This window comes from Microtus ochrogaster, chromosome X (assembly GCF_000317375.1).
Source record: "Microtus ochrogaster isolate Prairie Vole_2 chromosome X, MicOch1.0, whole genome shotgun sequence".
NCBI classification, from domain to species: Eukaryota; Metazoa; Chordata; class Mammalia; order Rodentia; family Cricetidae; genus Microtus; species Microtus ochrogaster.
The window spans coordinates 5,070,998-5,086,102 of record NC_022026.1 but is presented as its reverse complement, the minus strand read 5'-3'; the positions used below and the strand labels follow the sequence as shown (position 1 = coordinate 5,086,102).

Below are 15,105 nucleotides of genomic sequence, written 5' to 3'. Positions count from 1 at the left end.
AAACAGAACAGAATGCTGGGAGAAAGAAGCTGAGTCAGTGAATCGCCATGATTCTCCCACTCCAGGCAGATGCAGGTTAAGAATCTCCCTGGTAAGCCAGCTCATGGGCTACATACATTATTAGAAATGGGCTAGTCCAGGTGCGAGAGTAAGCCGAGAAAAGGCTAGATATAATGGGCCAAGCGGTGTTTAAAAGAATACAGTTTCCGTGTAATTATTTCGGGGCATAAGCTAGAGCTAGCGATGTGGGCGGCCGGGTGCCGCTCATATTGCAACAATCATTGAAGTATTTGAGGAAAAGAATTCAAAGAAATCATACAGGCAACAGAATTCTCCAGTGGCCCTTTAAAATGTGTGAATGGATAGGTCTCATTTCAAGGATTTCTAAAGTGGGTTCTGAGAATTTCAATCTTTAGCGAATTCTCAGTTAATGTGAATGCTACTGACTCAGGGGTACATACTTTGAGGACCAATGTGCCAGATAAATAAACTTGTTTAAAAATATTGTCAGTGTGTCTTACCCTAACAAATAATCTCTACCAATCAGTATATTTTTTCTATGTAGTTAATTGAAAAAAATGTATTCATATCTCCCGGATTTTGTTAGAAAGTATTAAGCCTCTCCATTATTGAGAGACCACAGTAGCTGAAAAATAGACTGCAAAATACATCTGTGTGTTTCTTAAAAGAAACTCTTAGAATACTTCATTTCCCTTTAAGCTACATTGCAAAATATTTTTACATTCTTTCCATAGGCGTTCTAGCCCCTTGTTTGGTGGTCTCTACTATCCGGTTCTCTTTTTTAACAGCTGAATATTTATTTGAGACTCCTGTCCCATATGGGCAATGGCTTGAAAAGCACTTAGCTGTTTACTTTACGTCTTACTATAAATTATTTAATCCTTCAGTCTGTAAATGGCTATTTGTAGGATTAGACAACTTCTGAAAGCTCCGATAAGAGGTTTGTTACATCCAAATTCACACATAATCCATAAAAAGCACATGTTCCCTACAACCTCAGCTGGGTTCTCATGTGGAACAGATTCACTAAGCATATGTAAGCAGTAGGAATTATTAACCAGTTAACATCAGCAAATTTCTTTTTAATACATAGGTTTATGCATGTAAACATTCCCTAATGAGAAATAATATTAGTTGAAAAAAAATCCAATAAAAACCTACCTTGAGTAGATTTCTCCACTTCTTTCCTCTTTCTACTCTGGCTGTTGTAATTCCTCCTCAGCTCTTGGTTATACTCATGCAGAGTTTCCCTGGAGTTGAATGCCTGTCGTGCTTTTCTCCCATCTTCACTCTCGTCAGAAGAACTGGTATAAGCTAGATCCATTTCATGCTTGACTTTGGACAGAGGTTGATAAGGTTTGCAGTCTGTTTGCTCCATCTTTGATTCAGCAAGCTCAGTTTCATGAAAGAAGTATAAGGAATTTTTTTTTAATGAAAGCAATCCTGAAAGAGAAAGAAAAACATGAGCCGTTTTAGATTTGTCCTCTTGCAAGGAAACACATCTGGCAGCTTCACAATTGGTCTGCTAATACTATCAAAGGAGTGAACCAAAAGACAAAGTAGATGACAGGAAGCTAGCCAGAGGCAATAATAACACCCTGTGCTGCATGCATATGTTGTCAAGCATTTAGGATGAAGCTAGAAGTTGTAGCATCAAAAAATGCTCAAAGTAAAAAGAAGTGCAGCTTACAAAAATATTTACATTGAAATGCAAGCAAAGGGCAATGCCACTGTGGTATTAGAGTGTGTTTTTAATGTTAAAGACAGTGGTTAGATTAGAAAACATTATGAGATTTGAAAGTGGCCAGGAGTATAAATATTAACCTAGCACAACTCACATTTAAAATGAAACTAGTGAGAAACCACAATCACAAAGAACATTTCTTTGCTTCTGGTTTAATATTACATTTAATACTAGGGCTCTGAGGATGGGAAGGGTTCTGAATATAAAGAGGCAGCTACCAAAGCTCGTGAAATAAAGTGTGCTTGAGGGGACTGAGCTTCTTGTGTTCATATTGTGGCTCAGACCTGCAGAGCATTTTTAAGACTTAGATGGTGGTAAACTATTGTTTGTCATAGTACTGAGACGATGTAAACTACATTTCTAGTGACTATACTGGTATAGGAACAGCAGGATCTAAATTGGGTTTAGAAACAGCAATATTGAGCTTCATGATAAATCCCTGAAAGAGCCCCCATCACCCCCACCCTCCTATTGCTGAGCTAGGAGCTCTGAAGCTCTTAGGGATAGTAAAGACATTAGCTGTCCTACTTATCGCAGACAGTTTGAGATCAAGTGCCATTTAAGATGCCAAAGTCCTCTGGAATACCAAAAGTCCTGGTTTTCTAATAAAACTTATTTTTTAACATTTATTTTATCATTATTTTTGTTCACTGCAATAAGTCTGCTACTTTTTCTTCCATATAATGCTTAAATATTTAATTTGAAATCATGTATTAATCCCTTCATTTTCTTCATCACTTTACCCAGTTTATTTATTCGTATTTTTTAAACAAGGTTTCACTTTGAATTTTAATGGCCGGGAACTCACTATGTAGTCCAGGCTTGCATCAATTGTACCAATCCTGTACTCGAGTTTCTCAAGTACTAAGATTTCTAGTGTGACACACTGTGCTGGGTTTCCATAGGCAATTTTGAGGCATGGCCTTACTGTGTAGCCCAAGCTCATCTCAAATTCATGACCCCCCTATCTCAGTATCACAAAAGCTGAGATTACTTTTCCTGAGAATGGATCTACCATATGCATTTCCAAGTGACATACAAACTATGCTTCCCATACTATATATAGCATCTTACACTTGGCATCTCAATTGCATTTATGGTAAGCATGTGGGAAACAGAAATCCTTCAGTAAAGTTCGTGGGTTACCGATGTTAAATGGTTCATTCTACTTTGTAGTATAAACAAAGCTTTATATGTTGAAGATTTTTTTAAGCAAATGTTAAGATTCTGGAAGGTAAGACTTGAAACTTATGAATTTCATTGTTGTATTACTACTTAGCACTATTCTAGACACTTATGTTAGAGATTATTCAATACCCAAATACATAAATTATATAAACATTTTAGGAAAATAGCTAGGTTTCTTTATATCCTGAGAAAAAAGACAGATACAGTGTTTTTACTACTTCTTTTACTCTTTGAGATTAGTATATCACTTCTCCCTTACTTTTCCTCTTTTCAAGTCTTCCTATACAATTCTTGCTCCCTTAAAATTTATAATTCCCTTATTTAATGAATTGTTGCTACATGCATCTCTACACTGTTGGTTCAGCAATGTTTAAATCTAGGTTCATCTCATGAATCCACTGAATATAATTTTCTATATACATTGTCTAAACCATTGTACGTTTTCAATTCTGTATCTACATGAATCAAATCCTTCCTCTTTGCTTCAGGTTTAAATATCTAGTTGGTTGCTGAGTATTTCCATATAGTTATCTATAAATTCAACTGAAATTTGGTATAGTCAAAACTAGATTTCTGTTTATAACTTCCCCAGTGTCCAAGAAGTTAAAGTGATCCTTGATTCCTATCATGCATTCCATTAGTTAGTGCAATTTGTCATCCTTGAAAAAAAATCCAAACTAATTCCTCACTACTTCTTTGGATCAAATGGTATTCAAGAGAGAGTACTGTGAATTTCTCCTAATCAATGTCCCATTTATACTATTTAAGTCTGACAGCATTTTTCTTCCCTGTAGTCAGAGTGGACATTTTAATACATATGTGTGGTGTTTTGAATAGAAATGGCCCCCATAGGCCTATCGATTTGAATACTTGGTCCTCAGAAAGTGGCACTATTAGTAGGTGTGTCCTTGTTTGAGGAGATGTGGTCTTGTTGGAGAAAATACTTCCTGGGGATGGGTTTTGAAGTTTCAGTAACCACACCCACCCAGTAGTTCATTCTCTTTTTGCTACTTGCCAATCCAGATGTAGAACTCTCAGCTACCCTTAAGCAACATGTCTCAGTGTGTGTTACCATGTTTTCCACTCTGACAATAATGGACTAAACCTCTTGAAGGCAGCCCCAATTAAATGTTTTCTTTTGTAAGAGTGGTTGTGGTCATGGTGTCTCTTCATACAATAGACTAAAACAGTAAGTTTTTCATGTTCTCATATGTTCTGAAGCAGTATACGCTAAAATGAAAGTCAGAACCTTACAGTAGCTTACAAGGGTCTTAGCTTAAACTTTTCAAACTCATCTCCTTGTGTTTTCTTCTTGTTCATGAACTGTAGCTGTACTAATGCTTTGTTTCTGAAAATGCCAGGTATACGTCCCACCCCAGGGCAACCTGCTATTGAAAGACTACCACAGACGGCACTACCTATGCTTTTTTTGTCTTTCAAAGAATTTATCAATAAATGGCATGATAAACACTTTATGTTTTTATTGTGTGCTCTACAAGTGTAGGCATTGTCTGTTGAATTTGTTGCTATATGACTCTGAATAATGGTATGCAATAAACAATTGATCAATACATTTTAAAATTATTAAACAAGTGTTGAATATACTTAAGAGGTATTGAAGAGAATGTAGAAATGAATAAGGCATAGACTCTGTCCCAAGTGAATTTATCACCCTGGGTAGGTAATAAATAGAGAAATCTGATATAAAGTAGAATGCCATGACTCTATGGCAAATAACATAGTGATTATACAAAAAGGTCAACATGTTGTGAAAAGATTACGCTGAATCTAGCTTATTTATTCAACAGCAACACTTGAAAAAAAGCTGAGTAAGTCATGAGGAGCAATCCAGGAAGCCATACCCTTCCTTGACTTCTTTATCATCTCCTGCCTTCAAGGTCCTGCTCTGTTTGCGTTCCTGCCTTGAATACCATTGATAATTAACTGTGATGTGGACAGTGCATTTTGTGATGATGCTTTAACACAGCCATAGAAACCATAATAAACAGAGACATAGATTTTTGTTTATTTTTCGAGACAGGGTTTCACTGTAAATTTGAATCCTGACCTGGAACTAGCTCTTGTAGCCCAGGCTGTCCTCAGACTCACGGAGATTTACCTGCCTCTGCTTCCCAGGTAGTGGGAATAAATATGTGTACCACCACTGCCTGGTAAGACATAGTTTTTTAAAGTAGGAATTGGACTTTCACAAAAAAAAACCACATCAATAAAATTCATTAAATTTAAAGTCTACAATCTTGAACTGTCATATACAATTATTTTGTTTATTATAGAATGAGAGTTTAACAAATTAGAGGTGGACCATTATTTTCCACATAAGCCCCCAGACTATTGGAAACAATTAATCAATTACTTTGTAGAAAAAAAGAACTTATAAGAGAATAATGTTTCTCATTAATCATCCATTGACTAGGAATCTATACTTATCATAATGACATTCAAATATAATACAGGATATTAAAAAAGCTAAAAGTGTCTTATTTCTAATGCCTAATACTATATTATGGCAACTATGATTTATCATACTGTAATTATCTTTAATTTTATGTACACAAATCTAAAAATCCTCTTTTCTTTCTGCATGTTTATTTGAACACACATATGAGAAATTACACACACACACACACACAAAATGAGAAAGAGACAGAAAGGGACACAGAAAGACAAAGACTTTATATAGCTGTTATGAACCATTTTCAAAGTTCAAATCACAGCAATTGCCACCTGCAAATCAGCTAGGAATAAGGAATGTCGCACCTATTCAATGTTTTTGACAGTCCTTTCAACCAATCATTCTTTAAAGCAGAACACCAGCAAAAGCTCCATGATCCCTTCATCACAACATTTTTTTGACCTAAAATTTGTGTCAGTTAGTCCAGGAAAGATTAAAAAATAACAGTCCATGTTTTTTTTTAGGGATATAAGATTGATACACACAATTGTGTAGGACAGGGTTTGGAAAAGTGTAATTGTGGTATTTATAAAACCTCAAAAATCAGATCTCGAATTCATTGGCAATAACACCCTTATGAAAAATGTAAAAGCTCCAAATTTAACATTTGGAAAACGACTGGCCTTTGAAATGCAACAAGCTTTGGGAGCAGAGTAATTCCATAAAGACATGGATACAAACACATCATGGTCAAAAGATTCCTAATTGCTTCAATGACTTTTTCATTCAGTGACCACTATACAATTCATTATGCCCAATGTCAGTGCTAATTAGACATGATGGAGAAATGATAAAATCTAATCACCAGTCCAGGTTTTCTCTCAGTGGAACAACTGACAGTGATCTTCGGGAAACAGCAGTATCCCCTGTTAAAAGGCTCCTTCTCTAAATATAAAGGGAACACATTAGGTTTCCTCAGAGATCTCTTCTAGCTCTAAATTTCCCTGGTTGTATTTGAAATGAAAGAAAAGCTGTGGTTGATCTGCCAAAAAAACCAGAATATATTCACGTGTATGTCTGCATTGTTAATCATTCTCTCTCTTCTCCCTTCTGTTCCCGTCTACTCCCAGAACTGCTATTACATACTACAATCTACTCCAATAGATAGTGGGTTAAAAATACTGCCTTTGAATCTGTGTATTTTTGTACATATGAATGTGTTAATAATCACTGCACTTCCCCATCATCTTATTTTGTTTCTATGTCTCGTTCTTAAATTATTGTTTATCTTTAATATTACATCATTATATCATTTTCCCTTTCCCTTTTCCCATCCTTGACAAACCTTCCCATGAATCCTTATAGCTCTCTTTGAAATTCATGAGCTCTTTTTATTATCATTACATGCATATATGTGTATATGCATATATATGCACACATACATTTTCATATATATATATATTCTTATATACCGAAATGTATCTTCCTCAATCTTTATAGTGTTAATCAGAAGTATGCTTTTGTATACATTGGCCTCTCAAGTTGGCAACTTGTTCCTGGTTTCTCCACAGCACAGATTGTCTGATTCCACTCATAGTACTTGTTTATAAGTTGAAGCTTTAACCAACAAGTCACACTTCTATTGAGTAAGCAAGTAACAGATATGTACAACGCTGTTTCAGGTTAGTGAGCCTTCATAGCATAGCAAGTACAGGGAAGGAGATTATAAAGTGCTGAGAAAATGGCTAGCAAGAGACACTGAATCCTTTGGAAAGGTTACTGTACTTTTCCCTCAGTAAAGTCCTTTTCCATTATTTTACTTTGATCAACTTAGATGATGAAATGGTGACTTATTCTTCTCTAACTTTCTTGTTCTTAAGGCATCATGGAAACGGGGAGCAGTTCTAGAGGTTGTCTGTGACAGTAACACAGTCACTAATTCTTTTTAAAATTGGAGGAGAAATCTCCCTTGTAATTTTATTATATAGGAAGTGACTGCAGTCTTTCTGTTTCAGTTTCTTGGCTGTCATATTTTTACCTTCACCGTGACTCATTTTACACAATTTCTGATGATAACTTTACATATCTCTGCAAAGTGGATGATGTCTAATGATTTGCATGTCCATTATCCTATTGTTAAATAATTACATTTCTCCCACCCCACTTAGGAATATTATAGCTGAAATATTATTAAGGCACCATTAATATTTTATTGTCTTTATTGTTTTTCAGGCAGATTACAAGAACATAAATCAATGAGCCAAAAGCCTTGAACATTTTTTATTTGAAAAATATGTATATAATATACATAATATGTTGTATATTATATACTACATGCTGTACATCATATTTTATATATTATGTATATAATATACATAATATGTTGTATATTATATACTACATGCTGTACATCATATTTTATATATCATATATACAGCATACATAATATATTGTATAGTATATGGCATGTAATTATCATATATCATAATATGATATGTATTTATATATAATATGTAATATATATTATATGATAATATAAAATGTAATATAATGTGTAATATAATATATTTATATATGGTATGTAATATATAATATTATATACATACATATATACTGCCATTAGCAATGTGTGAGGCATTTATTTCACTGTACTTTTTTTAATGTCTTCTAAATTAAATAAATTAATGGTGCCATCTTTTAGCTTGCATTTGCTTGATGAGAAGTGAGACTGAATATTTCACTTTCTGCACACTTGCTAACTCTATTTCCTCTCCTGTGAACTCTTTATAGCTTTTGCACACTTATGTACTGGGTACCTTTCTTATATTTAAAAATGCTAAACTTTACTCACACTATGCAATAAATAGCATGACCTTCTATCCTGAATATTTGCCACAGTTAACTTTTACAGTGTATTTTTGGCCATTTTAATTTTGTGGTGTTTTGCTAAGAATGACAGGAGGTCTTGACTTCCTTGCTCATGTTCTTCCATTATCCCAACTATCCCATTCCCCCAAGCTCTCCCCATCCTCCCCTTCTCACTTGTCTCTCCCCATCTCCCCTTTCCTCCATCTCACTTCACCCCCCAGTTCCCAATTTTTGCCCAGCAATCTTGTCACTTCCAATATCCAAGAGGATAACTATATGTTTTTCTTTGGGTTCACCTTCTTATTTAGCTTCTCTAGGATAGCGAATTATAGGCTCAATGTCCTTTATTTATGGCTAGAAACCAATTATGAGTGAGTACATCCCATGTTCATCTTTTTGGGTCTGGGTTACCTCACTCAGGATAGTGTTTTCTATTTCCATCCATTTGCATGCAAAATTTAAGAAGTCATTATTTTTTACCCCTGAGTGGTACTCTAATATGGAAGTCAAGACCGCGAGGGGGGCACCCACCCAGGGAGACAGTGGGGCTGATCTATTGGGAGCTCACCAAGGCCAGCTGGACTGGGACTGAAGAAGCATGGGATAAAACTGGACTCTCTGAACATGGCGAACAATGAGGGCTGCTGAGAAGCCAAGGACAATGGCACTGGGCTTTGATCCTACTGCATGTACTGGCTTTGTGGGAGCCTAGTCTGTTTGGATGCTGACCTTCCTAGACCTGGATGGAGGGGGGAGGACCTTGGACTTCCCACAGGGCAGGGAACCCTGACTGCTCTTTGGACTGGAGAGGGAGGGGGAGGGGAGTGGGGAGTGGGGGGAGGGGGAGGGAAAAGGGAGGCGGGGAGGAGGCAGAAATTTTTAATAAAAAGAAGAATGACAGGAGGTAAACATTAGCAATGTGTAGACAGACATATGCTACTTTTAAAAAATATGACAAACTTGATACAACTAAGAACATTTCCAAAACCAATTTGCTAGTATATGATTGCTAAGTAGCTGTTTAATTGACTTCATTCAGTTATTCAGAAAACGAATTGCATTTTGGCTGAACTCTATCATAAAAATGACCAATTTCCTGTGGTGATGGTCAAAATACATACAGAAAGCCAACAAATTAATTCGGTTTTGAAACAGAATTCACCATTTTTTTCTTGTTAAGTGGATACAACAAATAGTTTTAGCAAATAAAAGAAAAACTACTATCTTGGTTTTAGTCATAGGATGATCATTTTAAATGGGTCTCATTATCTAAAAAGTGATAGATTTTGAAGGAAACTATTTTTATGTTGCATAGGCATTTTATTATATCAAGGAGGTGATACTCTGTAGGTAGAGACTGCACTTTTGTTTCCTGGCTGCACAAACCCGAATAAACACACAGAATCAAGTTTTGATATGAATTATATTTATAATATTGATTCACATGTATTCAGTTAACTATTACATTAAAATTTAAACGATCTTATAATTGAAGAAGCCTCATTAAAACACCTGGAAAACTCTTCCTCAAAAACTGATATCATTTGTGAGAAGAGCTGCAGTTGATATTGTCATGGTGCCTTTATAGGCTAAGGTCTTTAGGTCATTTTGAAAGTGAAAATCCAAAGTTATGGTATTTTACAACTAAATAGTGATGTTACGTATTTTTAGATATTCTTGGTCTTTCTTGCTAAGGGTAATTTGTGTATTTTATTTTCTCTAAGCTTTTATTTAAAAAGCCACTATTGCAGAAACACTAATATGCTTCAGATGAGACAAACGGAGAGAGAAAAATCATAGTAAATAGGAAGGTCTTCAAAAGAAATTCTAAACAACTATTTTGGAAACAAAAAAAAAAACTTGATACAATTCAATGTTTTTCATTATAGTTAAGATAATCTTGACATTGAATTTGTACACACACACACAAACACAACACAAATTTGAACACTATTTCTATGTACTAATACTATACTATGATTTTGAAAATTTCCTACTTTATGATAAACCATTAAAGGGAAGGTAAGAATGTCATGCATCTCAAAATGCATTTCCAGAATATCATTAAGGTTGATGTTTTGTAGTAATTGTGTAAATAACTTGTACATTTGTATTTCTTAGTAATTTGCAAGTGATAATTCATCTTTGAGTTACAGTGACATATATCTCTATTACTTTGTGTCTTTTGGAACTTTAATAATGCCCTAAAGCAATTCCAAATTATCTTTCTCTCATTACTTTCTTATATCCTCTGTGGTGGATTATGCAGATCATCTAAACACTTAATAGGGAGAACAATCTTCAAGAAAATTGAAGGTAACTCAATATGTAAAAGCTTCTTTTTACTCTTTGGAGAAAAACAATAGTTGCTTATTTCCCTAAGTAAACAATCATATTCAATTCATTTTCTCACAATGAAATCCATTGGGGTTTTGTAAATTTCACAGTAATTTTAGCATTAACATACTTATCCAAAATGTAGCATCAAACTCAATATAGTGTCTTCAAAAGTAATAGGTTTTAAATGTCGTGTTATGTAATTGGAGATACTGTTTCCAACCATAGCTTACAATAACAAGTATTAATCAACACTCTTTTATTGCTGTCAATCTTCAGCATTAGTTTAGCAAAATTGGCACTTTATTAGTAACCCTCTTGAATTTCATGTGTAACAATTGAAAGCAGTAGCATGTTCACTGCCTGCTACTAGAATCTCATTTGCAATTATGCTAAACATTAGACTGTAAAGAATCTAATCACATTAACATAACATATGCTTCAAAATATAGACCCTTTAGTTATTTGATTGCAGAGGTGGATAGAGAGGTTAATTCCCTTCTCTGGGATTTATACTAAAAAGTTTACTGCTGTGGACAAATGACTCCAAGTCATCGCTGGTAGGGTGCTATTAGGAAAATCCCCATAAAATAGTTTTAAAATGTAGATTCTAAATATAGCTTTACAATAAAGTATCATGATTCGATTTCATATCTGTAGTGTGGAGTTAACAGAATTTTTTTGCTATCATGAACACAATATACAATTATTTGTCACATTAAATTTGTAAGTTTCTAGTTTAATTTAAATTGTACAAGGGTAAAGACCCAATCGTTGTCTATCAATTAACATTATACAACACAGAAAATAATTAATGTTAATTATACTTAATAAATCATTTTTTAAATTAAAATGACTAGAAAGATTTAGTTTTTGAAAAGCAATTAACATACATGATCACATTCAATATACAATTATTTGTCACATTAAATTTGTAAGTTTCTAGTTTAATTTAAATTGTACAAGGGTAAAGACCCAATCGTTGTCTATCAATTAACATTATACAACACAGAAAATAATTAATGTTAATTATACTTAATAAATCATTTTTTTAATTAAAATGACTAGAAAGATTTAGTTTTTGAAAAGCAATTAACATACATGATCACATTTAATCCTCAAAAATTTCTTGAGATAACTTTTCTCATTTTATAGAAGAAACAAAAGCACAGTCGTGTTTTCAACAGGATACAGCTAGTGAAGTTAGAATTCAAACCCAACTGGTTCAGCTCCGGAGGCTTCTTAGTCTCCTTGTTGTAGAGGGTAACAGAATTAGGAAGTTTCTAAGGAAAATAGTGGAACCACATTTCAGCTGCATACTAAAAAGTGACCAATTAGTTTCTGAAAACTGTTAAAGGTGAAAGGTATTCAGCTTTAAATGCCTATATGAAACAATGATATACACCCCCCACCTTTTTAAGACAAGATGGCATAATGGTAACCAAAAAGAGTTACTCTAAATGTAAATCTATAATCTTTTAAGACAATGAGAATAAAATCAGAAGAAAAAAATCCATGTTCTGTAAAGCTATCAGGTGTCAGTCCAGAATACCACCTTCTGCTTAGCACTTTCTGCACTTAAACTAAATGACCACAGAAATGAGGGCTAGAACTTTCTGTTTCTTTGGGCTTGTCTAGTCTAAATTTTTTCATAAATAGTCATATAATGTGTGGGCATTGCATTGCAGAAATTTGAGCATGTGCCTGCTTGTACATGGGTGCCCTTGTACATGTAGAAATCAGAGGACAAAACACTGTTAGGTCAATGTATGTACACCTGTGAACTATTTTTCACTAATTAAAGAAATATGCCACACTTTCTACTCACAGTTATACATTAAGGACACAATGTAGAGATAACTATAATTTTCATTGTTTTGTCTTTCCTTATGAGAGTGGAGCTCAGAAAGTGGGATACCATACCTGGTAATGGAAACAGCTAATTATTTGGTTCCAGTGAAGCTATGTTTATTGGAGGAGAATCTAAAACCACTAATTTACAAAACCAGCAAAATCCTTAACAATAATCTGTTGATACCTTTCTTTTCACTCAGAGGTAATTATAGCCCTGACTTCTGATCATTGGTTTTTACACATGCTGTAGCACTTGAACTTAGTTCTTAAAGCTTTAGTGACAAGGACTCCATCATAAGATATTTCTAGCCCTAATGTGTCTTTTGCACCTATCTTATACAATACTTTCATAAGATTCTTAAGGCTCATTATGTTGTAGTATCAATAAATAATGCCCTTTATCTTGATGGATATAATCCCTTGAAACTCGTTTTCTCCTCTTTCTGTTTTGACTTCTGCAATTCATATTATGCATACATTAGTATGCATGGTATAGTCTACTATTTCCCTGAGATAATAGGACTCTATTCAGCTTTCTTAGATTTATTTCTCTTCTTCTCAGGTTAGATAATTTTTGTATATCTGTCTTTAATTAACTGATGCTTTCACCATCTTGAATTTTTTTAATCTAACTTTTTTTTTTTTTTGGTTTTTCGAGATAGGGTTTCTCTGTGGCTTGGAGCCTGTCCTGGAACTAGCTCTGTAGACCAGGCTGGTCTCGAACTCACAGAGATCCGCCTACCTCTGCCTCCTGAGTGCTAGAAGGTGTGTGCCACCACCGCCCGGCGGAATTTTTTTAATCTATCTAGTGAGTTCTTCATTATAATTATTCTCTTTATTCAAATAATTTCCAGATAGCTTCTTTCATAGGTTTTATATTTTTCTAAAAAAAATAAAGCTTATTTTGTCATTATTTCCATTGTTTTCACTATGGTATGCATATTTCTGGAGTTAGTTTTGAATACATGTTTAATAATTGCAGTGTTTGAGCTATTTAAATATAGTTTATATTTACTATTTTTTTCTGTTTGTATTGAGTGTGACAAAGAATTATTTTGTGGTGGTTTGAATAAGACTGACCCATATATGGTCATATATGTGAATAGTGGGTCCCTGTTGATGGAATTGCTTGGGAAGGATTAGGAGATATAGCATTGTTAGAGGAGGTGTGTCACAAAGGGTAAGCTTTCATGTGTCAAAAGACTTGTGTTATTTGCAGTGTATGTGTGCCTCTCTCTGCCTCCAACCTGCAGATCAAGATTTGAGCTCCCAGTCTTTGGTTACCATCATGCATTCTAGGGCTCTGAAACTATAAGCCCCAAATAAAATCTCTCAGTCTTTGGTTACCATTATGCATTCTAGGGCTCTGAAACTATAAGCCCCACGTAAAATGCTTTCTTTTAAAAGTTGCTTCGGTCTTGAAAGTTCATCACAGCAGTAGAAAAATAAGAAGAATATTGCCTTCTTTGTATATCCAACTTTGTTTTTGAAAATTGTATAGTTTATTTAATAGTGAATCTATTCAAAATTTCTCCTAAAGATTATTACTGTTGTTTTATTTATTAATTTATTAGCTTTCTTTGGATAAAATTGCAAACTATCTCATCATCCTGTGCTATCTAACTATTGATATTATTTGTTCTGTTACAATTTTATGTAAGCTTGTTTTCTTGTCAACACTGTGTTTCTCAAGTTTCTGTTTTGTCAATTACAGGAAGGGTTCTATTTCCTGTCATTGAGTCTATGTGTAGACAGAAAGTTCATTCAAGGTTCATGTTATTTTTACATTTTCTTTGGCTTTTATACTGTATTAGGCTTTCCCATGAATGCTCCATTCATTGTTTCATATATGCCAGCAGAACATAACTGGTCATTGGCCCTCCAAGGTCTTCATTGTTAACTGCATTAAAGCAGAGCTTCAACCATGAGTACCCTGACTGTAACCAAAATTCACAAAACCAGAAACTCGGGCTAGCAGAACTGTTGGCCCTACTCCATTAGCTTGATTCCAAGATTGGCACCTTAAAGAATGATGCCATTGGAGAAGTGCATCACGTGCTTTGCAATATCAGAAGAAGCAATTTTAAGTTGAGGGAGTACAGTTATAATTTTTAAAACCTGTCCCACCTTGGGCAAGACTTGATCTATTTGGGAGAAAGACTTGTTGAACATACTAAACAAAACTAAATCATATCATTTCCCCTTTTATTGTATGAAGACCTATAATATAATCAGATATAATTAATTTTATATTGCTATAAGCTTCTGGTTAATTTTTAAGAGTTGATTTTAAAAGTTAGTTTTGTCAATTTTGAGCTTTATAGTTTGTTTTTGTGATGTTTATTTTTTAGAAAGTCATCTTAGGAGATTAACTAAAGCCAATATTCCTCCCAAATGACTAACATATTTTAAAGATTTTGCTTAGGATGTTAAAGATTTAATCCAAGAAAAAACTATTGAAATATCTCAAGAATTTTATGCTGATTATATTATGACAATTTAAAAATATTTGATAAAGTAAATATATTATAATAATTAACATTTTTCTGCTCGTAGTGTGGCTTATGAATAACATTAAGTTACATGTATCCCATATTATATTCATATAAGAAACCACTACTCTAAGCCGGGTGGTGGTGGCGCACGCCTTTAATCCCAGCACTCGGGAGGCAGAGGCAGG

General features: G+C 34.1%; 1 protein-coding gene across 3 annotated transcripts in view; it reads right to left on the bottom strand.

Annotated features, from left to right (window-relative positions):
* Window positions 1-15,105, bottom strand: part of Tenm1 (teneurin transmembrane protein 1) — an 825,611-nt gene that overhangs the window by 589,129 nt on the left and 221,377 nt on the right. For all 3 annotated transcript variants that reach the window (XM_026784949.1, XM_013350458.2, XM_026784950.1), the window contains one exon: window positions 1,183-1,464. In XM_026784949.1, coding sequence (XP_026640750.1) covers window positions 1,183-1,399 — 217 coding nt within the window. In that variant the 5' untranslated portion in view covers window positions 1,400-1,464. The remainder of the gene's footprint in view (window positions 1-1,182; window positions 1,465-15,105) is intronic.